The 26,649-nt window shown below is 36.5% G+C and overlaps 1 protein-coding gene across 2 annotated transcripts in view; it reads left to right on the top strand.

The window, feature by feature from the left end:
* Nucleotides 1-26,649, top strand: part of pdzd8 (PDZ domain containing 8) — a 52,759-nt gene that overhangs the window by 9,599 nt on the left and 16,511 nt on the right. Inside the window, exons 2-5 of one of the 2 annotated variants that reach the window (XM_065255218.2) lie at nucleotides 8,449-8,574; nucleotides 12,068-12,170; nucleotides 12,984-13,034; nucleotides 17,737-17,808. In XM_065255218.2, the coding sequence (XP_065111290.1) occupies nucleotides 8,449-8,574; nucleotides 12,068-12,170; nucleotides 12,984-13,034; nucleotides 17,737-17,808 (352 nt within the window). The remainder of the gene's footprint in view (nucleotides 1-8,448; nucleotides 8,575-12,067; nucleotides 12,171-12,983; nucleotides 13,035-17,736; nucleotides 17,809-26,649) is intronic. The other variant, XM_065255219.2, reaches the window with a different exon arrangement.

The raw sequence follows: 26,649 nt of genomic DNA, 5'->3' as shown, positions 1-26,649 counted from the left end.
GCGTACCACTGAATTTTACATCCAGTCACACATGTGTGACTAGTAAATTGTACCACTTTTTTTGTGATGTGACGTTGAATTTAAAACAGCACATTGTACATTCTGCATTTATCATTAAAGTATTTATTAGTAATATACTGGAAATTAGTAGAAATGTGAATATTTGGTTAGCATGTTGATTTACAGTGTGTGTGCCCCTAAATATTCAGGTTGCGCCCCTAAAATTTTTTAGTTGGGGGCCACTGTGCTTCTAGTGAAAAAAGTTAGTCTGGAGGCTTGAATGGTGTGACAACAAATACCTTGTCGAAAATAAAACTTGCAAGCATGGATCACCGCTTTGTGAAGAAAGCATTTGGTAGCCAGGCAAGAATTCAAGGTTTTACAGCTAACATTGTATACAGTAATTTTATACAGTAACGTTAGCTAAGTGTAATAGTTGGTACACTTTAGCTATGGTTTGATCCAAGGTTATTTACTAGTTATAATCTACTGTAGAGGAACTCTACCGGAAGTTAAGTTTTGGCCAAAAAGCTGTTAGCTTATGTTGATGCTGCTGATCTATAAAAATCTTTAAATGAACTCCTTTATGTGTTACATACCCAGGCCAGTACAAAGTATTGCATTCATATTATAAATTTCACTGGATAACTAGCATTGTTAATAATGTCTTTCATCCCTTGTCTTCACATTATAAAAGACAGCCGTGAGCGTTCGCTCAGTGACTCAGTCCTACATTCGTCATTCGTCAACTGTACAGCCATTGTGCCTCGAATCATTTGTGGTGATTGACTTGACCATGTTGGTGATGGAAACTTATACATCCTCTGTTTTTTTTCCCTCCACCACTAATTCCAAAACATCTGTTTTGCTGCTTTTTCTACGGAATAGACAGACCCTTCTTACATTGTGCTTATTCTATCTCTTTATTTCTGGTTCTTTCACTGTCAACTTGGAGAAAGTCAGCTGTGGATTTAACATAAAGGTTTCTTTTACAGAGCCAGATAGGAATGTGATGTCATAATGCACTACAGCTGATACATTTTTGAATATCTTATCCATGTTTTGTATATGAATAAAAGGCATATTTTAAAGTTTATGGCTTAAAGCAAATATCACTACAGTTTACATTGACAGATAAAACAAGGCCAAGGTTCAGCTGGTATAAAATCTCTCTCTCAATTTCTCTCTCTCTTAATATACTGATCCACATGTCTTTGCAAAATGCTGTTGTATGCTGTTTATTTTTTAGAGGAACTGAGATGTGTTTGGGAGTCTTTACACAGCATTTGCGATCCTGACAGCCTTGGTGAACGTGAGCTGTCATTGTACTGCCAAAGCTGTGTAAAAATTCTTTCTCGGTTTACTTTTCACAGGAATAGAAGAGTTTATGGGTAATACAATAGAATAGGGGACATGAGGGTTAGTAAATTATGAGGAATTAAATGTTTTGGGTGCACGGTCTATGACAGGACTGCATGCTACACTATTATGTAAGCTGCATGCAACTCGTATGCTGATTTTTTTTACATTTGCAGAAGCTCCTTATACATTTCTTTTTGCTGCACATTAAAGCAAATCTGATTTGATTTGTCCTCTGTGACCTACCTTTGGTGGACATGAGATATTTAGAGAGGTGCTGGCTGCTGGAGTTGATTTTAATCTCTGCAGCACATACTCATTCGTTCATTGACAGAGCAGGTGTGTTTTGTGGGTTATATAAACTCTTATTACACACATTTCTCACTACAAGTCTCTTAAACTCTTTTGATATTCTATTGATGACTGTTTGGTACTGAGAATTGTGTGTATGTTTGGACCTATTTTGCTGTATTTTACTGTCACAGTCTATAAAAATGAAGTCTTATTAGGTTTAATTATTCGGCCAGTTCATGCATAACTATGAGCTTTTTTTAAAAGCAAACATAATTATTTTGGGTTCAGTTCTAAATCAATTTGTAGGCAAAAATGTGTGTACTGTGACTGGTCTGTTAACCATTTCAAACACCTTATTATTGTATTGTTTAGCTTTACTGGTTAATTTTAGTGGGGCAGTTGCAGCCTGGGGGGGCAGTTGTAGCATAGTGGTCAAAGAGTCGGGCTTGTAACCCAAGAGTTTCCGGTTTGAGTCTCATGGCTGGTTGTAACTGTGGTGCAAAGCTGCCCACTGCTCTGAGTGTCTAAGGGTGTGAGTGTGTTCACTTCACACTGGGGTGGGTTAAATGCAGAGGTCACATTTCGAGTATGCGTTGCATACTTGACAAGTTTGTCACTTTCACTCTTTTCACTTATGGTCATAAAAACTGCACATAGTAACTGTAAGCAGTTTTCTCAGTATGTCACTTGCCGTAAACATATATGTATGCACATGCATTTGTGATATTGTCTCTTTGCAAAACCAAGGAATTTCCTGTTTAATCTGCCTGATTTTACAGATAAATGGGATGAACGGAAATGAGCAGTTTCTTGTTATTTAATTGCTGTCTCCTCACATGTAGAAAGTGCAGAATAAGATGGACTGTGATTGACAGGACAAGGTTTTTCCGATCAATGGCCGTTTACTTGCTTTTTAACCTCGAAGCTGCTTACCTTAAGTATTCTAACACTTCTGTCGTTAGCTCTTGAAAATACTTTGTGTTTGACCACATACTGGCTAAGTGTTTTTCAGTGAGTACTAGACTATCTCCCCTACCACTTCTGATGCTAAATGCTGATGTTTCTCACAAATTTGAATATTCTGAAGCATAAATGAGGTTTTGTACCATGGCGAGCCAGATAACAACACTATGGGGCGGTTTCCCGAACAGGGATTAGACTAGTTCTGGACTAAAACAAAGCTGTCCAAACTGAAAACAACTTGCACTGACATATCTTAAAATATATCAGTGCCCTTTGTTTTGCCACAAAATGCACACAAGTAATGTTTTTAGTAAGGCATGTTTGTTAAAACTAGTTATATATCCTAAATAAACTAAGGCCTAGTCCTGGCTTAAGCTATTCCCTGCCCGCGAAACCACCCCTGCTATGAACCATAAAGAGCAAAATTTAGTGGTAGCCTATACTGACATAAACTATAGTAGGATAGAAAACTGATAAATCCAGCCATGAATGAATAATTTATGCTTAAACCAATCATCCTTTACCCAAATGAACCTTTTTGGCCAGATTTGTTCAGCAATTGATTCACACTGTAATCGGCTATACTTTATACAGCCATCTTACACGACAAGGTTCAGACCCGGAGTAATGCATGCATGTTTCTGGTTGTGGGTGAGCAAGCAAACGTGTGTGAGTTTCTGTGAGGTGAGTGGGTGTTGTATTTTTAATGCTGTAGGCTGGATGTGTTTCTGTAATGGTGTTGGTGGTAAGCGATAGGGCTGAGCTCCATGCCCTGTGTTTGCTCTGGAACAAACTGCAGTCATGTCCTGCAATTAAGCAGCTGGGAGATGTAGAGAGACAGAGGAAGGGCCACGCGAGAATGTCAAGGACGTGTTATGTCAGGGCCTGATTGCTAGAGGTTCATATCGTGCAGGGTCTTTCTTTACAGGAAGTAGAGTCGCTATGACTGCACATCGCTGTTTAAGTTACGGATACATATTTTTTATATTTGAAGCCGTGGGGTAAGTTGATATGCTTTAGTTTAGTTAGTCTTAATTTAGTTTACAGTGCAGAAAGTGAAGAATGTAGGGAACATTTTTATTTGTTACTTTGATTCAATCCAGCAACTAGTTATAATTAGCAGGCAAGATCCATGACCACGGCTTAACACTTTTTAGAGTTTGGGTACCTTTAACCATGGGTCAGGCAAATCTTCAGAGTTGTGATTTTGAGGACGTTTAGTAACTGTAACTGTAGTTACTAACCCGCAGGGACTTAGGAACACATGAAACAGAATAAATAAGTTTAAAGGTGCTGTGTTTTAGCGAGAGATTTTAGGTGAAATGCGAATTGCAACCAACGGCTTACTCCAACACTCGACCCTCCTTTTAAAAATGATATTAGAGAGACGTTAAGAACAATAAAGTACAGTTTTTACCAGATATTTGAGGTAAGTTATAGGGTAATAATGAGCCAATAATTATCTAATAAACTAAATTTCTATAACTATTAGGGCTGTCAATAGATTGAAATATTTAATCTAGATTAATTGCATGATTTCATTAGTTAATCGCAAATTAATCTCACATTTTTATCTGTTCTAAACTTACCTAAATGTAACACTTTTCAAGTTTTTAATGCTCTTATCAACATGGATTTCAACAAATATATATGCTATATGCAAATGTATGTCTACAACAGCCTTTTTACAATTTCAACAGAACCATCAGCCATAGTTTTATATATGATTTTCCCTTTAAGAGACCTTGTTCTTTCTCCATTTCTGTTTGCTGCTGCATCATTTGTGACCTGTGCTGGCAAATTGAGTTGGGACGAGCAAATTTTCAAAAATGAGTTATTTATATTTTAACATTCTCTATTAAAAACTTCAAAATGATGCATGATTTGTTGGAATCTGACAAAACATGACAGAACTACACCTGTTTACGCAAAGCAAAAAATAATCAATATTAAATATATGTTTTTCTTTTATTGTTTGATTTTGACATTGAGACGGACCACTTTAACTGTAGGCTTAATGCAAGGGTTTCATAATGATACACAACAGATTCTTTTCCTCAACAGTAAACCAAACATTCACTTCATTTGTAACAGGTTAAAGGTCCTACTTGAATGAATTCTTGTCAAAACAGATATTTTTAAAACTCTAATTTTGTGTAGATGTCTATATATGTCGGGGGCGTGCGTGTTTGTGTGCATGTGCTTCAGACGTCGGCGTCAGGAAGATCGCTTTTGAGTTTTGTCACTCTTAATAACTCTGTTAACATCAATCAGGTCCCAAACTTTATTTCTCTTAATAATTATTTTAACATCAAGCAAGTCCTGCAGTCTATGCTTTAAAAATGAAACCAAAATATGAGCAAATGAATGAAGACGCATCTTTGCTTTAGATTATTGATTTGGGACGGTACACCTCTCAGAAAACGTAAAAATAAAGATAATTTTAGATGTTTAATGACCATTTAGACTAGAGCATTGGATTCGCTAGACGAGAGCTTAATGTTCTTATTTTTATGAAAACCTCAGACCCCTTTAGACAGCGCGGTCACTTGCTGTGTCTCAATTTATTCAGCTGTGGGCTAGGCCAAGGGTCAAACAGAGATTGCGTGTTGCGTTAAGCATCAGCCTTCATAACTATACATAATATCTCTATGCTTTACAAGTACAGCATTTTTTTATAAAAGTGCTACAAATGACAAATGATTTAATTTAGTATTCATAATTTTTTAAAGAAAAACTGGCATTACTTCATTATTAATAGTCTAAACATTTTTTAATTGTTTAATGTTACTTGATATAGGGCCTGTATTTTGTTAATTGATATAGGGCCTGACATTTGTGACCCTGCTTGTAAAATCCTCCTATAAGTCTCATCTATTTTTTAGATTAGAGCATCAAAGTTTAATTTCACTGGTTGATTTAATTTGAATTTCAATCTTTTACATGACCTTCCTCAGTCAATATTTAAGATAACAAGGCTATCTTTACATTTATGTAGAAGATGATTTGGCTAGAAAACAGAAAATCACAAAAAAGTCTTTAACCGTGGTATCACAGGCAGGGTCACATTTTCTCTCTCCTGCTTTGTCTGAAGGTGAGGGGAACATGCTGGGCCAAGCTATTTCATATTTCTAACAGTCTCTCTCAATGCCCCTGCTGGCAAGTAGAGAAAGATGAAAGGTAAAGATAAGGAGGGAATTTAAGAAACTAAGCAACACAAAACCTCTGCCTTCCTTTGTCCATGTTGCTTTATTTAGCCTTAGAGATATCACTGGTACTATCGATCTGATCCGTTGAGTGTTAAGTGATCTGTGTTTGCACAGCGGCTTTATAGCCTGGCTGTTTGTTTTTGATTTTGACATTTTATCACAAAGCATTATATCCATGTGAATCCACTAAATCATCATGGCTTAATCTCTGGATTTAGCTTGTGAATGGCTGATTACTGTTCGCATTAGAGAAGTTAATGAAATTGACTGTTTTGTCTTGTCCCTAGATTTGTGTGGGTTAAAGGCAGAGGTTCATTTTGCTGCACGATTATCACAGAAATCTTAATTGTCGACTATTCGCATTGTTAAATATTGTAATTGGGATAACTATTCCTGATTAATGGGTTTTACATTGAAATTCTGAAATGTTTTAAAACTTTGAGAAGCAGCTGCATTGTAAATTATAAATATCCAAAACTGAATAATATGACGTAAATTACAAATAATTATAGGAGTTATGTTAAAAATCCAAAACAAATGGCTTATGTACACGCCTTTGATTCACCATCGTATTTGGTGCACAAACATATTTCCAAAGTGCACAGAAATTAGCACAAATGGACAGCGATTATGTAATTGTTTCACCTGTAATTGTAATCCCATTAGTTTTTCAATTAATTGTGCTGCACTAATTAAAGTTTGTTCTCCTTAAAAAAGCGAATATGTGATTTTTATGAACAGTAACAACGGGGTACATGGAAAGAGCTTTATAGAATATCTAAAAAAAAGTACCTCATATGTTTGATTATTTTAAAATGCTGAGGTCCTGCATAAAGCTCAACAGTATGAGCTTTTTGAACTAATTCTTTGTTTCAGGAAAATGGCCCATTCTTGGCCCTGTTGCCATGGTAATGTGCAAGATGATATGGCATGAAAAGGTCTGTCTGGACTTCAAGGCCCATGAAGCAATTTTTAGGTGGCTTTTGTAATGTTTTGCAAGGGTAGAAGGCTTTTGTCTTCGAGAGAATGGCACTTCCTGTTTTAGAAACCCAAATCTCTCAGATTGTTATTAGCGTTTAACTCTTTCCCCACAAGTGATTTTTTTAAAAAGTTGCCCACCAGACTTTTTATGATTCTCACCAAAGTTGAATGTTTCCAGAAAATTTTCTTCTTTAAATATATAAACATACAATATATCAAACTCTCTGCTTAAAAAGAAAAGAAAAAAACGTTTCATCCTACCTTTTTTTGTATCACCTCTCAAATATGGGTAGCTTTCTTCAAAAATAACATATTTTGAGGAAAAAGCTGAGATAATTCCATTTTTGTGAAGGACTTTTGATAGAGATTCAGAGCGATGATCAAAACATACACGGAGTTCTTACTGTAAGGGGTTGCTTCTGGGTTTCGTGTAAGTTGGTAAGAGTGCCACCTGGTGGATAATAGCATAAATAGGAATTGCTGGAAAAACTTGTCATTGGTAGGGAATCGTTTTCTCTTAATTGAAGAGTTAACTTGTCAATGGCTGGGAAAGAGTTAAAAGTCTTAAGGAGACGGTTCCAATCTTGGTATACTTATAAAATCTATCAGTGCCGCATCCCACATAAGTGTTCACCCTGCTTTTAAAGTTCTCAATATTTAGTCGGCTTCCTTCCAACTATGAGACAAATTTTTTTTTTTATTGTAAAACAAATACTTTCACATGTTTTACTTCTGCAACATTGCAGTTTCAGTAAATAGACAGTCTTGCACATTGTCACTCTCTGAAACTCGCACTGAGATTGTTGAAAACTAACTAATGGTTTTTAAGAAGAATCATGAAAGAGAGTAATTTATTTCAGCATTTAATGTAGATCACAGTTGAATCACTGAATTATATTGAGGTAAATACCCTACAATACCCTTCAATTAAACCTGGTTGGGAAGGGGATGATGAGAAAAATCTTTATCTTGTGCTGTCCGACATTTAATATCATTGTTTTATTAAGTTTGGTCTGAATTATCATATGTACAAAGAAGGCTAATCCTTGCAGTGATATTCAACTAAACCAGTTCCTCTGCTCTTTACACATATTGTTTTATGGGTGGACTACCACACACACAGAGCTGAAATGCATGTTTTTCCGGTAAGGGCTGGGCAAAAAGATTGCATGCACAAATTGACCGTTTACTAAATACTTTCTGCTGGTCTCACTGTTCAGATTAATCTATTGTAACTTTACAATATAAAATTTTTCCACATCAATTCTAGTGACAATTTGTACCTTTTATAAAAGACTTTTATTCTAGTCATAATAATACACCAATTAATCTAAAGCTATAAATTTAAATCATGTATCAGATACAAATGTAGATATAAAGTGTTGTGGTAGATTGTAATGTAACTGAGCTGTTCATTATGTTTACAATTTTTTTTCAGTACTGTTTTGTTCATCAAACACACAGTATTTACACACAATAGCTGCTTGTTTATTAGACAGCAATGAAGGAGGTTAACTCCGTTAAGGACACTAAATAGATTACTGTTTAGCCTGTGATCTGTGATTAAAAACAAGGAAAGATTTTATTATTTAGGTACGGGTTCTTTGTTAGATGTTTGATTTTGTCTGTTTTTTTTTGACAGGTACAAACCCTTTTTTCCCTTCCAAGTGCAGCCACCTCTGGTGTCATCATGTGACCTGGACATGTCCATCCAAAACACCCTGTTGGTAGAGGGACGTCTGCGGGTCACACTTGTTGAATGTAGCAGGTAAGCTAGCAACAGGTGTATATGTGAAACAGAATGAACATGTATGTTTATATAAAACATAAAGGGTCAGGTGTTTAAATGAATGGTGGGTAATACAATCCAGACCAGTTTCCTTTATTGTCATCGGTATATTAAATTACTATAGGGTCATTCCGGGTCAAAACAACCAAATGTGAGGAAATTTCCAAAATATTTAAAAATTACTAAGTAATCTACTAATTTGTGAAGAGGGTGTCAAAATGACAATGTTCCTGTATAGACCATTTTACAAGATGTAAACAACAATGGTCCAGAAGCACTTCCTGTTTCAGTTTTTTTTTTTACACTACATAAACATTGGGATAAAATACAACCAGAAGAACATATATCTTAAACATGTTTGTTTAACTTTTTGATTCAGTTCTATATGTAAAATAAAGAAAATGGTTACAAGCTGAAACAGGAATTGTTTCTGGACCAGTGTTGTTTACATCTTGCAAAATGGTCTATGGCTCAGTGTTGGACCATTTGCGTTAGCAGCAACGCAAAAGGTGATGGGTTTGAACCCAGGGAACACAAATGCATAAAACGTATGCCTTGTAATAATTTGCTTTGCATAAAAGTGTGCCAAATGACTAAATGTAAAGAAGAATATGTGAAGAAAAACAAAAAAAGTATTTTTTTCTTCTATCTAAACAATCATACTGACTTTACATTAACTTGCTGTCAATAATTTCTTCATAAGAAGTATGCTTACTGATTTTGTATGCTTAATTTTGGATAAAGGTATTTTTATAGATTAGGTCCTGAGCACTGTTGATTTGAGGAACCGATAGTTTTCATCCTATAGTTGATAGTTCTCTATCAACGTGATAAAGAAAGTGGCAGTTTACCATGGGAATTCCATAGAGAGGCAGCATAAGCTGGTCAATTTTCTATCTGTTTTGAGCCACGGTTATTTATTTTATCTTAAAATAAGAAAAATTAAGAACGAAAAGTTTTGGGGACTTAATATTATGCAACGAACCCAGTCCTGATTACAAATTTTATAGTCAATAAAAACCATTAGATTAATGCCAGACCTCCACTGTGACTGTTTATTTGTATTTCATAAAAAATCTTTGCCTCATACTGCCCTCTGGTGTATATTAATATTATATTGTATTATTATATAAATTCTTTCCGGCCAGCATTTAAAAAAAAGTTGCCAACCAGCACCAGCATTTTTTATGATTTTAACAAAAGTGTAATGCTTTTGTTAAAAAACTTTTATCCTACCTTTATTTGTTCTCTTTTTATCACCTAATATGATAATTGCATTTTTGTGAAGGACCTTTGATAGAGATCAGATTCAGAGTGATGGTCAAAACATACACATAGTTCTTACTGTTTACCCTAAGGAGTTGCTTCCGGAATTTCCGGAACAACACATCGTCAACTCTGTAAATAATTATTTATGGCATTTAATATTTTGGCTTTCTTCATCGTTTTAGTGTTTCTTTTTCCAGAAAAATCATCAAGTCACACACCTGTACAGGTCATTAGACAACAGTTTTGTGCATTATTCTGTTACCCTCAAACGCAGTTTAATATCACATGGTACATATTATAGTATAGTATGTATCAGTTATGCCATTATTGTAAACAAGCAGGAAATTGGGGGCTTCTGTTCTGGGTGGTGCACTTTTCAGTTTTCCTGTTCCCTTTGCTTTTGAGACAAAATGCTATACATACACACCCTTCTAAACCAATTAAATTTTAAATGGCCTGGCTGCAAGCTGTTGTCCTCGAGGACACACACAAAGGCTACAACAAAAGCTGGATTCTTTTCACCATTGTATGTCTTTATGTTTCGTCTGATTAGTAACAGAGTAGAACAGTGTTTGTAAAGGGCTTGCAGTTAATAATGCACAGACTCTGACTATTACAAACCCAAATTAACCCCCCCCACACACACACACACATTCTGGTTTCCATGTTTTGTGGGGACATTCCATAGAAGTAATGTATTTTATACCACACAAACTGTATATTCTATTCCCCTTACCTGCCCCAATCCCTAACCCCAACCATCACACAAAACTTTCTGATACTTCACATTCTCAATAAACATCATTTTGTTTGATTTATAAGCATGTTTCCTCATGGGGACATCAAAATGTCCCCACAAGGTCACAAAAACACTGGTATTCCTATCTTTATGGGGACAATTGGTCCCCACAACGTGATAATTACCAGGTACACACACACACACACACACACACACACACACACACACACACACACACACACACACACACACACACGTTTTTTGTGCAAATCTTTATATATGGCACAAAAAACATCTTGTTGAATGAGCCGGAATCTGTGCATAATGTGTGTTTACATTCTGTGTGTACAGTAATCTGTACATGGTCAATGTTTGTAAGCTGTGTATAGGTATTTCTACCAATAGAGGGCGACACTGGACTATAAATAAATAAGTGTTTAGAATTAGAAATGTGATTTTTGAATTGTAGAATATCTTTAGTGTTTTTTACCTGAGGGTCATTTTCAGGGTTAACATAAAAACACCAAAAATGTGAACATCCAAGGTAAGTTGTGTTTATCTCGACCCATTTTTTAATCTTAGTTAAAACTTTATGGGGTGGTTTCCTCCCTACTGAAAAATCCAGCTAAGACCAGCATAAGTTGGTGAGCTGGTTTTAGCTGGTCTCCCAGCTTGGTTTTAGCCTGTGTAGCATGCTGGTCTAGCTGTGTTTTGGTCACTTTTTTTAAGATGGTCTAGCTGTGTTTTGGTCACTTTGTAAGCTGGTCTAGCTGGAATTAGCTGGTCAGGTTGGTCTGACCCACCAGCTTGACCATCTTAAACCAGCTACTGCCACCTTAAACCGGCAAAACCAAGTACCAGCTTATGCTGGTGGTCTTAGCTGGATTTTTTTAGTAGGGCTGGACAGGGATTATACTAGTCGTAAAATAAATATAAGAGCTGTCCAAACTAAAAACAACTTGCACCAACATATCTTTAAATACATCAGTGCCCTTTGTTTTGCCTCAAAATGCACAAAAGTAATGTTTTTAGTAAGGCATGTTTGTTCAAACTAGTTATATTTCCTAATTAAACTAAGGCCTAGTCCTGGCTTAAGCTAATCCCCATCCGGGAAACCACCCCTTTATATTTCAAGACTCTGTTATTCCTCCTAATATATTTAAGTTTTCATAGTTTTAAGATTATATTTCAAAAAGTGTAATTTAAATAGAATTTCTAGAAAAGGTTATGTGCAATGGTAACCAGCAGATGGCAGCAGAAGCTTTTTGAAGCCTTGTTTGAACAAATAAAGAGCAAAATGTATTCCTCTTTTTTCATTTTAGTTACTTTTGATCAGTACTACATCACCACTTTCTGTTCGTTTATTAAATCAGAACACATTTTACTTAAGATATAATAATGTATAAAATGTTTTTTTTTTTTAATAAATGAAAGTGACTTTTGTCATATGTTCTCTCTGTGTAGGTTATTTATCCTGGGGTCATATGAAAGAGAGACGTATGTTCACTGCACCTTAGAGCTTAGTGACAACGAATGGAGAGAAAAAACCCGGAGCTCTATTAAAGAGGTACACCCCACACACCCTGCTTGCCTGCTTTGGTGCCTGAATTTCTTGCACATCAACACACTTGATTGTATTATACACATAAATTTAATAGTAACTTCACATAAAGAACGGACTGTTTCTAAACCACAGGTAGAGTATAAAACCAAGTACAAACGACAGAGTAATAGACAAGGTTGTCTTTGTTTTAGTAAGTGTTGCTAATTTTTCTAAAAATTGTGGTATATTTTCAACCCAGTGTTGGGTGAAAAAGGGATGAGCCCAACCTGTTGGGTTAAAAATTATCCTATGCTGGGTTGTTTTAACCCAAAGTACTAAGTTGGTTTAACCCATAGTTGGGTCAAATATAAATATTTTCTGGGTTAATTTAACCCAGTTGCTGGGTTTTGTCCCTAAAAATAACCCAGCATTTTTAGAGAGTATGAAAAGTAATTCACATTGTTTAGAGAATAGTTCATAGTTTTGTTGTACAGTGTTTATTTTTTGTCCCACGCTTTTTCCGTTGCTTGCATGTCCATCAAAATGGACAAATTTGTGAAATACTTCGAGGTTAATGAAACCTATAATTTATTTATTTTTGTTAGAAATGTCAATTTGTTTGGCTGTTGGATGAAGGCATCCTATAAATCTTTAAGCAAATTATATTTGGAACATCTTTTCTCTCTCTTCCTGCCGACAAGATAGCAACCACTTTAAAAAACAGTCAATGTCAACTTGGCAGAAAATGTCAACTTTAATTGCTCTACTCATTTTATTTAGTCTCCCCTCCTTTCCTTTCCTCTCTTCTCCTTTCCTTTCCTCTGCTCAACTCTTCAGCAACAGACAGAGGATGAATGGAGTATAGCTTCACATTTTTTCTCACCAAAGGTTTATGAATCACAATTTTTTATTTATTTCACAACCTGTTTGATAATTTGACAGGGTTTAGATTTTTAGGTTATTATTTATTGTTATACTATATTATCATCAAAGGAAATGTGAATGTTAATGCAAATACCAAGTCCTAAATATATGTTGATTATTGCCAACATAAAAATGTCCATTAGTCCTAAATTTAGTATCTAAATCACAAGTGTGCACAAAGTACCTAAAGCTTCTGTAGGTCAGTCATATATTAAAGGTCACCTAATATGACAACTTTCAAGATGTATTATTAGTCTCTGATGTCTCCAGAATATGCCTGTGAGGTTTCAGGTCCAAATACCCTATTGATAATTTATTTTACCATGTTAAAAAATGCCTTTTTTTGGATGTGTAGGAAAGGTGTTGTTTTTGTGTGTGTCTCTTTAAATGCAAATGAGCTGCTGCTTCCCTCCCTGTTTACCGTTATCTATACTGAAAACATACACTTTTATTAATAATACAGTCATCTTACTTCAATGTTAATAATTAACATCATGCGATAATATATTATTTAAACAATATTTTAATAGAAATAATGACCTAACTGTGGTCTTTGAACGGTTGTGGGCGGGGCCTGCACAAAGTGACAACAGTTTGCTCAGAAGCACCAACAGCTTGTCCCATGAGACTGTTGATATTTTACAAAAGTGTGGGCAGATTTTTATTATAACAGGGTGTGTACAGGCACAGTTTTGGTAAAAAAATTAATTTCTCATAGTAGGTGACCTTTATTTGTATATATATATACAGTCCTTTCAGGTAATTTCCCTTGTAAATATACAGTAATTAGGGGTGTGACGAGATGCTTACTACACGAGATGAGACATGAGATTGGGTTCGCGAAACGAGACCAAGATTTATACATGTTTCAAGAAATACTTAATGATAATAGTCTTCTATTCAACTTAAATCACATAATTTTGAAATGTTTAAATAATCTAGGACTGTCACAAACAGTTATTTTTGTAATTAATAATGAAGTAATTTGATGTTTTTGGTATTAAAAATAAACCAAAGTAAGCAATAACCTTTAAAGGTGCTGTAGAATGTAAAACTGTATAGATGAAGAATACGAGTTCTGTACATGGTAATGACATTTCGTGAGCCTCAAACACGATTGTTTCCTCCTCCTTTTGTAAACCTTGTGCATACAAAAGACTGCTGGAAACAGGCCAATCTCAACATAACACCATCTGTGACGTTACAGTAGAGGTCTACACGGAAGACCCGAGACCCGAAGACCCGGGACCCGAACGGGTTCGGGTCTATATTTTAAATGATCAGCCGGGTCCGGGTCGGGTCTCAATCTATTACTTCGGGTCCGGGTCTGTTTAACATTGTGGGTAATACCCGAGGTCGATCGGACTCGGAGAACACACACTCACATTTAAATAAAATATTTATCCAGCAACAAAAACTTAGATTAACTGTCGCATACATTTTTTCTATGACGCTAAAGTTGCGTTAAAAAGTTTATATTTGGTTGCTCCAACCAGGCAGCTAACGCGCATGCGCTCTTGTAATGTTTCTCTGGCTACCAGTCAGGAGCTTCTGCAGTGAGACGCAATGACTTTACCTTTGACAATTGGCTCTTTTATTTAGAAGGCGGGACCTATTCCACCATACCGCGCATTTTGCACTGACGTGACTTCTATAATTTTTATAATAATATTATAAATTGACCGTCTTGGTATTATATCTAAAGTTTTCGCGACTCTGCTCAAAGAGCACAGAGATGATAGCAAAGTAAAGCTAACGAAAGCAGCTATGACACCGAACGAGCAATCGTTATTATAATCCAAATGGGCAAACATTATTAAGCAAGTTGACCCGATACACAACAAAGTGGACTTTTAAAGCTGGAATAAGCATTAAACATTTCAATCGTCAAGAGAAGAATAACATGGATGGAACTTTCTTGGAAATAAGGATTGTGCATCACACACAGTCAGGTACAAGGAGGGAGAAGACTAACTTCTAACGTTATGGGTAAGACAAAAAGTTTAATTTTCGCTACTTGTTTATTGACTTATTAATAACATTTAGCTAAAGAATATTTGCCGGTCGGGTCTGTTTCTTCCCGGACGGGTTCGGGTCCAGCTTTTAAATAATAGACGGGTCCGCGTCGGATCCGGGTCCAGCTTTTAAATAATAGACGGGTCCGGGTCGGTTCCGGGTCCAGCTTTCAAAACAACAGACGGGTCCGGGTCGGTTCAGTGTAGCACATTTACGGGTCTGATCGGGTTCGGGTAGGAATTTTTGGACCCGTGTAGACCTCTACGTTACAGTCATGATGTACGCCATAACATTAAATCACACATTGAATTAACTACGAAGTTGTGTCTGCTGAGTTAGTGCTATATCCTAGTTAATGCTACAAACTAGTGTTTAGGTTGAAGATCTTTTATTGACATTACAGTTACGTTTTGCAGGTAGATACTGAAATAACTGATTATTCCTCAAAATCTGTATCTTCATCTGATACAGGCTCAAACATAAGGTCTGTTTACACCATAGGCTGTAAAAAAGATGGACGTCGCGAAATCGCCTCCCACCATTGTAATGAATTGAAGCCAAAAATGAATGACCACGGTCACCGCCATGTTACTTAAAAACGTCAGTTTGGAGTCAAAGCATGCGCAGAAGGAATCGTCCGTGAAGCCAGAGGCGGAGCCGCGGTATCAAACTTCCGCTCGACCAATTCAACCACACCAATAATAACGACACGCCCAGTTTCTTTAGCATCAAATTAGAACCTAAAATGAAACTTACCACAATAATGAACACTTGAACATATATCAGCATGATAACAACTACTTGAAAGGACCAAAACCATCTTTCGGAAACTTTTATTGGAAGTGTAACTAGAGTCCCATTCGTTTGAATGGAGAGGGCGGGGTTTATGACTTGTACTGCAGCCAGCCACCAGGGGGCGATCAAAGAGCCAGAGGCTTCACTTTTCAAGGCTTATGAGGCACACCCGGTTTACACACACACAGAGCTACTGAACTGAACTGCTCTGAGAAACAGCCAATCAGAGCAGAGCTCAACATTATTTATGACCCTTTCAAATAAGGTAATAACGGGCCATTTCATTCTGGGGACAAAACCATTGTAAATGGACATGTTAAACCATCTCTGGATCATTTTTGATGAAGTCTGTAATATACCTACTACCTATAATATCAGAGCACAATATAAAATATTGTATTAATGCATTCTTTGGCTCCGAGTGAGGTTTAAAACTGCTGAGACGATTCAAACGTTAATGATTAAATCCTGCTTCGTTAGACTGTGCCATAAAAGAAACACTATTGGTCACATATTAAGGTCAAGGGTCTTCTTGATAGTTCCACACCGACTTCCTGTTGCAGTTCAAATAACGTCACACCATCAAATAATGCTGCGCATTCCAAGGCACTCCAGTGGACCTACAACAATCAAACACAACGCGACGCGGGCTTTATATATATTTTCCCAAACAAGCGTTTTTGGAAACCCAAACAGCAAAGCACATGCAGTAAAGACAAATAATAAAGTAATGTAATGCAAGCACTGTTAAAGGTTTTCCCACAAACGTAACTTTTTGCTGATTTCACAAGACAACTTTTCACACCGACCAGAAATCTTGTGGCATTTTAATGTTGCGAGATCTTGTGGCACAAGATCTCATCACACCCCTAGTATCTCTAATGAACAGCTGAAGCTAAAGATAGATGTAGATTCTTGTTAATTAAAACACAATGTGTGTATGTGTTATCTGGACATTGTAACAGGCATGCGTCAGCACTAACACAGCATGTGTTTATGTGCCTAATTAATCTTCAGTGACTAAATATATAATATACATGGCAATAACCAGTCCCACAACCAGTGACATGCAGTGTTATGGTTAAGCAAGATGCTTTGTGTGTACGTGCATACATGAGCGTGTGTTTATGTGACAGGCCATATGAATGTGCACATACAGGCATGTTTTTCTGAAATTGTGCATGAAGATGCTGTTGTACATTGTACGCTTTGCGTATGTTCCTTACATTTATCAGCTTCTCCCAGACCCTCAGATTCAGGTACCTCTGCAGGGATTCAAACACAGGATTAGTACTGATATCATCTGGAAAAGGTCATTGTCTCTCTCGTCTCTCTCTTGTTATTGTCTTTCTTCCTCGCAGCATTGGATTTTCTCTGTACAAATCTCATATCATACTTTTTTACATGTTCCAACACTGTGCTCTCCGTTTATGAGTGCACTATATTTTACAAAAAAGCTACCATGATACAGAGGTGGTAATGCCGTTGTACTATGGTAGATGCCACAGTATAAAATAGACTTGGATTGTTGTAGTCACAGTGCTTAAAATGCATGATAAAACTGTGGTACATAGAACAACCATATAATACCGCGACCAAAAAAACAAACAAATGTTAATACCATGTTATATTTTTGGTAAGTGCAAGAAGCATGCTGAGAGTGATAGCACTTTTTGCATGTGTTGTATGCCCAAAAATATTTGAGGTATTTGTATGCATGCTGGGGTACCGAGCCTTGGCATGTTTTCACAGTCTGTGCCTCTGAAGCAGAACATCTAGCACCGTTATCAGTAATAATGAAGTGATGCTGAGCCTCTGTGGTCTTTTCATTTGTTCTTATCTCCTGCTGTTCCAGTCGTTCCCTCCATCGACCTGCACCGCGCAGCAGTCACACATCTACCGATGCCCATTTCCAGCCCTCTTCAATGTATGTGGTTGGCTAGAGATGCTTGTCTCAAACACTGATCTGGGTTCAGTGCATGGGGAGGTCAGGTTGGGATAGATGGCTTAGAAATGGGTCTTATTAAAAGCAGTAAACATTCCTCCTAGAAATAGGAATAGGAAACCCTTTTTAACACTGAAACACAATATAATGTAAATGTTATACAGAAATATCAGGGAATTTCCTGAATTTACAGATAAAAAATAATGGATGTCGATAAAGTCATGACCATTTTTGCAAATATATATTTTTTAAAGTTAACATAGCTGTGAAATATTTCAGTGGCTTGTGGGCAATCTCTATAGATGTTATTATAGGCAGTCAAGAGGTATAAATCCTGCATTTAGAAATTATTGGAAGAGTAAAGGAAGTTCATTGAGAAGTGATGGGCATATGCACAGTATTATAATTATAATCTTAATACGTAATAATAACCTAATTCATATTTTTATGATTTTGTGTTTGAATTGATGTCTATTTGCACATTTGCTCCGATGTAAAGCTAATAATTGACAGTCTACTCAATCACACTGACACAAGGCTTTTTTTCTATACATTTATGCAAAGGCTTTTCCTCTAAGTATTTTAATTACATTTCAATTCATTTTTCTGTAATTGAATAGCTCAGATGTAAAACTCTCTTAAAGTGCATCTGACATGTTTTAATTTTTTATTCATTCTCTTAAAGGAGTAGTCCACTTTAAAGATGGGGCCCATTGACTTACCATAGTATTTTTTTGACCTACTATGAAAAGTCAATGGACCCCATCTATAAAGTGGACTACTCCTTTAATGGATTCTGCCAGCGGATTTTAAAGAGTAACTAAACCCTAAACCAACTTTTTTTAGTTAATGATCTGTAAGAATGTTGCTTTATTAGTGCTGTTCATTGATTTTAGTAATTTTTTTGACATTTGGATATAAAGTGTTTCAATACTACAATATATGCTGTAAAAACGTCTGATTGCTGCCCTCTTCAGGTTGAACGGTGGCCACTGCAGTTGAATTTTCCCATTGGATGTTGGGTCCAAAAAATGACTTGTGACGTAAGCAGGTTCAAGCTCACCACGCCCTTGTTACGATCTCACCACACACTTGATACGAGCTTAGTTCGTCCCCTCTATCTTCGTTGGGATCTGCCCACTTTTCTTGCATTTTTCAAATATTGCCAGTGGGTGGAGTCAGGCTCTGACCAGGGGTTTAGTTACTCTTTAAGCGAAAGTATTTGGTAAATGTATGATTTGTGCCGATAGCATTCGGATAATATTATTTTCTAATTTGTGACCGAGGTTGCATTTAGTGTGTTTTGCATCTGAGCTGTTCAGTTGTTATTTTAGGTGCGTTTAAAACAAAATAATGTTAACTGTTGGAATGATGCTGTCATCATTTTTTACCATGCAGTTTGTGTGAGGTCTTTACAACTAAAACAACAATCTAGAGCTCTGCAGGGGGCGCGTGTGCTGTGTTTGCATGGAAATGTTAGTGTGTGTTATGAGAATCTCTGTCACTAGGGTCCTGTTGTTTAAAAAGTCGTGACATTGTTTGAAACGTTGCTCTTTTTTTAAGAGCTGGGTGGCTTTCATCTTTATTTTTTCCCTTTCCTTTGTGATATTATATGTATTTTCTCTTTAATGTCTGTTTTTTTTTAAAGTCCTGCTATGTTCATTTCACTTTTGCAGCATCTTTGTATATCATTTTAGATGTATGCTGTTAAATGTAGAAATTCACACTCACACTTTTTAATTTAGCTCTCAGTTTGTTGTGTGTGGGTTGCACAGCTTGCATATTTGGGCTTTTTTAATTTGCCCAGTAAGATTTAAATCTTATTTAAACCACAGACAAATATCCCTCTGTATATTTGCTTTTTCAGGATATCAGTACAGGTCCTATTTACCTGAGCTTATTCAGATAAAGACATCTCTCATAATGACTCTCTGATGTGACGTTTCATCCGCAGCAGCAAATATTATCACCCCAGTGCCTGTCTAATATAAGTGGCCAACATTTATACAGGCATTATTGTGGCTTTAGGGTGTGGTATATCAGTTTACTTTTTGGGTTATACAGTGGGGCAAAAAAGTATTTAGTCAGCCACCAATTGTGCAAGTTCTCCCACTTAAAAAGATGAGAGAGGCCTGTAATTTTCATCATAGGTAGACTTCAACTATGAGAGACAAAATGAGAAAAAAAATCCAGAAAATCACATTGTCAGATTTTTTAAGAATTTATTTGCAACTTATGGTGGAAAATAAGTATTTGGTCAATAACAAAAAAGCAAGATTTCTGGCTCTCACAGACCTGTAACTTCTTCTTTAAGAGGATCCTCTGTCCTCCACTTGTTACCTGTATTAATGGCACCTGTTTGAACTTGTTAGCAGTATAAAAGACACCTGTCCACAACCTTAAACAGTCAGACCCCAAACTCAACTATGGTCAAGACCAAAGAGCTGTCAAAGGACACCAGAAACAAAATTGTAGAGGTGCACCAGGCTGGGAAGACTGAACCTGCAATAGGCAAGCAGCTTGGTATGAAGAAATCAACTGTGGGAGCAATTATTAGAAAAAGGAAGACATATAAGACCACTGATAATCTCCCTCGATCTGGGGCTCCACGCAAGATCTCATCCCGTGGTGTAAAAATGATCACCGCAATGGTTAGCAAAAATCCTTGAACCACACGAGGGGACCTAGTGAATGACCTGCAGAGAGCTGGGACTATAGTAAAAAAGGCTACCATCAGTAACACACTACGCCACCAGGGACTGGAATCTTGCAGTGCCAAGCGTTTCCCCCTGCTTAAGCCAGTACATGTCTGGACCCGTCTGAAGTTTGCTAGAGAGCATTTGGATGATCAAGAAGAGGATTAGAAGAGTGTCATATGGTCAGATGAAACCAAAATATAACTTTTTGGTAGAAACTCAACTTCTTGTGTTTGGAGGAGAAAGATGTTGAGTTGCATCCAATGAACACCATACCTACTGTGAAGCATGGGGGTGGAAACATCATGTTTTGGGGATGTTTTTGTGCCAAGGGACCAGGATGACTGATCCGTGTAAAGGAAAGAATGAATGGGGCCATGAATCGTGAGATTTTGACTGAAAACCTCCTTTCGTCAGCGAGGGCATTAAAGATGAAACGTTGCTGGGTCTTTTAGCATGACAGTGATCCCAAACATACCGCCCGGGCAACGAAGAAGTGGCTTCGTAAGAAGCATTTCAAGGTCCTGGAGTGGCCTAGCCAGTCTCCAGATCTCAACCCCATAAAAAATCTTTGGAGGGAGTTGAAAATCTGTGTTGCCCATCAACAGCCCCAAAACATCACTGCTCTAGAGGAGATCTGCATGGAGGAATGGGCCAAACTACCAGCATCAATGTGTATAAACCTTGTGGAGACTTACAGAAAACGTTTGATCTCTGTCATTGCCAACAAAGGGTATATAACAAAGTATTGACATGAAATTTTGTTATTGACCAAATACTTATTTTTCACCATAATTTACTAATAAATTCTTTAAAAATCAGACAATGTGATTTTCTGGATTTTTTTTTACATTTTGTCTCTCATAGTTGAAGTGTACCTATGATGAAAATTACAGGCCTCTCTCATCTTTTTAAGTGGGAGAACCTGCACAATTGGTGGCTGACTAAATACTTTTTTGCCCCACTGTATATGAGAGTTTGGTTCCAAAACGCGATAAACTGCATTTTTGTATCAGGTCAGTATTAAGAAGTAAATTCGTAATTTTATGCAAAATCCGATATTCGCTGTTATTCTGTCATTTTTTTTCTCCCTTTTTTCCCAAAATGCAATAAACACCAGTCCTCCTTCTCTGCAGAATGCATTAAATCTGCTCAACAAATCACAGCGCACCATTCCCCGCATTATAAAACAACTATGGCAGCACTTTGAACACATACGGAATCCTGGTTTTCCTCATCTGCTTTGTACTTCGTAAACGAACAAACAAAAAACAATTTTTAATAGCATTGATAAACCTGTGGTGGTTTTCTGTGGCGGGGAAAAAACGTAAGCCACTCGGGCGAAGGAAAAATGCCGTCTGTTGCTTGTTCTCACACGACAGCATCAAGCTTCTGTCATGCTAACACATTGACCCCAGGGGATCTTATGAAAAACTTTCCATTATTTTACACGAAGTCAAAAAAAAAATAGAGCAGAACCAAAACATTTTACAGCTGATCGCTGTCAAAAAAGTTTAACGACGATCTTCCAAGGATGACAGCAGCAATGACAGTGTCTAATGACAAAGTAAGTGTTTTGATTAATGCCATTTAAAGCATTTAGTGTATACATGACTGCACATTTATATATTGATTCAATAAATTTATAGCATTTTGAAAAAAAAACTGAAAAAAATAAGTGAGTTTTTATAATAAATCTTTGAAAATCAAATGATGGATTTGAATATTTAATTTTATTATAACATAAAGATGCTATGTGAAAGTTTGTAACAGAAAATATAGTTTTTCATCTTGTTACTTTCTTGGTATAGAAAACACATTTTTACCGAAATTAGTCAAAATGGATTTAATGCGTTTTGGAACCAAATTCTTGTTTGCACATATTTTGATAAAGCGTTTGTGTGTTGCGGAATAGCTCTTTAATTCAAACCAGTTTTTCAGGTTGTTTGGTTGGTATGTTTTCCCAATCGATTTTGCTCTGTGTGTCGATGACAATGATCCGACTGATTTAACAGGCGGCCCTGTGCATGATGGAACGCCTGATTGTCCTATTACCAGTATGTTACCACTTTTACTCTTAAAGCTCTGTTAACGTCACAAACACAAACTGTCACTGCAGGCTATTTAGGACCTATCACCAAATTAATCTCTTAAATCCTACTGGAGCCACAATGAAAAAAAGGACCCTGATTGGTTGTCCCAGTGTGAAGCATGTAAATATGCAAACAGATTTTTGAAAGATGAGGCATGTCACGACAAATAAGAGACATGTCATAACGTTTTTAATAATCTGTATTGTGGGGGGGTCAGATTTATGAGTTTGTAGTCACAATTTAAGACACAATACACGCTTTCCTTGGCTATTAAGAACCTGTTGATCTTAAACAGTTAGTTCACACACAAAAATTAATATGTTAATCTCTGTGGAGTAAAAGAATAGAAAATTTAAAGACGCTGGTGTTTTTCAGTGTAGTGAAAGTGGAGACTTAATCTCATATTATGCCAAATCTACTTTGTCTTTCACAGGAAAAAACATTTGGTAGGTAATTTATCAATTTAATAACATTTCATTATCAGCAGGAAGTCTTATCACTGCTGCCTGCCCTTGTCTCATAGAGTGTGAGTGGACAGCGTTTATATTGGCATTATTGTGGTTTAAGGGTGTGGCATTTCAGTTCAGTTATTCTGTTATACATGTTGGCTGCATATTTTAAAGTTCATGTTTTAATGAAGTTACATGATGTGCACGATTAAACATCTGTTGAACTATCACTTTAATAACAGCATATATTTGAGAAGAGCTCACAAATCATCATAATACATGTAAAGGGGACATTTTACAAGACTTTTACAAGAAAAAAGATGTTAAATAAATCTTTGGTGTCCCCAGAGTATGTATGTGAAGTTCTAGCTCAAAATATCATGGATAATTTATTAAAGGATGTAAAAAATTACCCCTTTGTAGGTTTAGGCAGAAATTTGCGTTTTTGGGTTTGTCCTTTAAAATGCAAATGGAAGTGCTGTGGTTATTATTATAACAAGATTCCCTTCTGACATCACAAGGGGAGCCAAATTTAATTGACGTATTTTTTCACATGCTTGCAGAGACTGGTCACTAAAACTAAGTTACTGGTTTGTTCTTTTTCACGTTTTTTTTTTAGGTTGATAGAAGCACTGGGGACCCAATTATAGCACTTAAACATGGGCAAAATCTGATTTAATGATATGTCCCCTTTAAAAATATTTTTAAAACAATATAGTAAACAGTAAGCTACTGCTATTTAGCCAATTGTGTTGCATTGCGGTTGAATTTATCAGCAATTGACTCTTGATATCCCAATACAGATTATGGAGTCAGGACTGAGTGATTTAACTTTGTTCTGAAGTATGTATTGCCAGTTATTTTTAGTTAATGGCTGCTTGTACCATAGTGTCTGACAGGCCAGCTGCTTCTTCTCGATGCTGTTACGATTTGATTCAGGCTGAAGTATATTGCAGCCAAATCTTATTTTTTCGCAGTTTATTGCTGCTCTCTGCTTGGTCAGGCACTTCCATGAAAATAAAAGGATTGAAGAGAATGTAAGACATCAATATACAGAGATGAGATGCAGCAGGGAGAAGTCATCTTGTACTGTATCCTGCAGCCTTCAATAATATACTGTAAACACCGACTGATGCTGTTTTCATGCTAAAACATCTTGGTATTGAAGAAAAAACACAATCGATTTAATTACTTGTAGTTTTTTAGTATACAAGACAGACAGCTCTTACTGTTTATGCTGTTGTAGATGATTCTGACATTATATATTTGTAGCTTTCTTACTGCATTCCCATCAACAAGACATCTTATTGGACCTACCCAGTCTCACAAAATTATGTACCTATAGTCTGTTTTTTTATTGTATTTTTCGTGATACTGCCACGAATTTCCGTGTTTTTTTGTGATCGTTTCGTGAATTTCTGTTTATATGGAAACTGCTTTTTCTTATTTTCAAACAATTTTCGCTTCGGTTTAGGGTTAGATGTGGTGTTTGCATTAGGATGTCAATTTAAGCATTGGTTTATACTATTTTTTTTTCAGATTTTTTATATTTTCTAAATTTTAGTCCATTGTCGCATGGTGTTAGGGTTAGAGTTGAGTTTGAGTAAGAACTTCTGGTAAGAAATTAGGACAAAACAGTTAAAGGACAAGTTCGGTATTTTACACTTAAAGCCCTGTTTTCAGGTGGTTTACGGTGAAATAGAATGGTTTTGACTGAAATTTCGACATATTTTTCACCTCCCACCTCTATAATGGCTTTATAGGTGCACAGTAACAATCCTTCCTAAAATGCATTACATTTTCATTTACAAAGACGTGAAACTCACTGAGTGGTCAGGGGTGTTCACTGATATGCTCACACAAAAATCGCTGCAAAAGATGCTTTCCAACAGGTGTTTTAGCATTCGTTGTAAACTTGCGGACCTATTTTTCCAAACGCCTCACACCCGTATATTCTTCCGTTGAGAGCTTGAATAATAAATACTCCAGCCCAGGTGGTGGCGATAATCCGCCTTTGCCAATTGCAAGAATAGAAACAAAGTTCCCGGCGCAGAGTAATACCGTACCTCACAGCACATCTAATACAAGTCAATGGAGTTGGATAAAACTACGATAAAACCTGTTGGAAGGCATCTTTTGCAGCAATTTTTTTGTGAGCATATCAGTGAACACCCCTGAACACTCTGTGAGTTTCACGTCTTTGTAAATGAAAGTTTAATGCATTTTAGGAAGGATTGTTCCTGTGGACCTATAAAGCCATTATAGAGGTGGGAGGTGATACAAGAAACACCCGAAAATTCTCGGGCCAGCATCATCATCATATGTCCAAATTTCAGTCAAAACGGTTCTATTTCATCATAAACAATCTGAAAACAGGGCTTTAAGTGTAAAATACAGAAATTGTCCTTTAAGTAACCAATACGTGACAATGAGACATAAACAGAATTTCGTGATACGATCACGAAAATGCATGGAAAATTGTGACAGTATCATAAAAAGAATAAAAAAATTATGTGACTTTATTTACGTAATTTCGTGTGACTGGGCTGTATTGGACACAGGATGTCCATTTATGGCTAGCAGTAAGATTAGGGCAAGACATTTTAATAGTGTACACAATTCAAAAGCAGTCTCTCCTGGAGTAAAATGTCACCTGTTGAAGACTGTGAAGAGTTATAAATCTTCTGACAGCATCATATAGCCGCCGATTGCCTGGAATGGGGACGTTTGAAACTCACTTTAAAATAAGCAAAGAAAATAAAAATGACAAACAAAATGCCAGAGTGATAAGAACAAGCTTTCCTGCATGTTGGATGAATTTGAGTGCTGATAGGGCAGACTCTTCATTTTCTCTTCATCTTTCATGAGGTCTTTTCAGTCGTACCTTTTCTCACACGCGTGGGGGTTAAGCTGGGGGTGGATCCGTGCAGATGAGCGGACAGCTCCAGAGAGCGTGAATAACAATGAAGGTGCTAAAAACAGAGCCGGCTCGGACCCACGTTAAAGAACGCTCAGGCCTCTATGAACGATTGTAAATGAGGGGGATGAGAAGGGTCTTGTTTTTTAAATGTCTCTGTCGCCATAACAACCCTCCCTTTTGTGCGGTACTCTCTGAAAAGGCCCATCCTATCACAAAACGTAGCGACAACATGAAAATTCAACCGGTCCGTGATGTATTTATCTCCGCTTTGATCAAGTGCAAATGAGAGTGTTTCCTAGAATACATTCACCTGTGATCAGAAAATGAGAAACAATTAGTGCAACTTGCTGCACGTATGTAGAAAGGGTTCCTTTCAAAAATTAAAGCTCATGTTATACGTTTTAACAGTAGTTTACTGCACACAAATTAGTGGTAGTGGTAGGCTATGATGGTTTAATGGAAATTTAGAGTAGTCTCACTTAAAAACTTAATCGATAACTAACATTTGAAATTAGAAAACTATGTCATTCTTATGTAATTATGTTTGCATAAATATGAATGAGTGTTTTGTTAATTTAGATGGAATGGTGGATGGGTGTTATGAAAAAGAGGAGCGAGTGATTGAATCAAACGAGTGTCTGAAAAGGGCAGTGTTGACAATATTC

The sequence above is a fragment of the Paramisgurnus dabryanus genome, chromosome 17 (assembly GCF_030506205.2).
Source record: "Paramisgurnus dabryanus chromosome 17, PD_genome_1.1, whole genome shotgun sequence".
NCBI classification, from domain to species: domain Eukaryota; kingdom Metazoa; phylum Chordata; class Actinopteri; order Cypriniformes; family Cobitidae; genus Paramisgurnus; species Paramisgurnus dabryanus.
The sequence above is the reverse complement of the archived record's forward strand: the minus strand, read 5'-3'. Positions and strand labels throughout refer to the sequence as shown.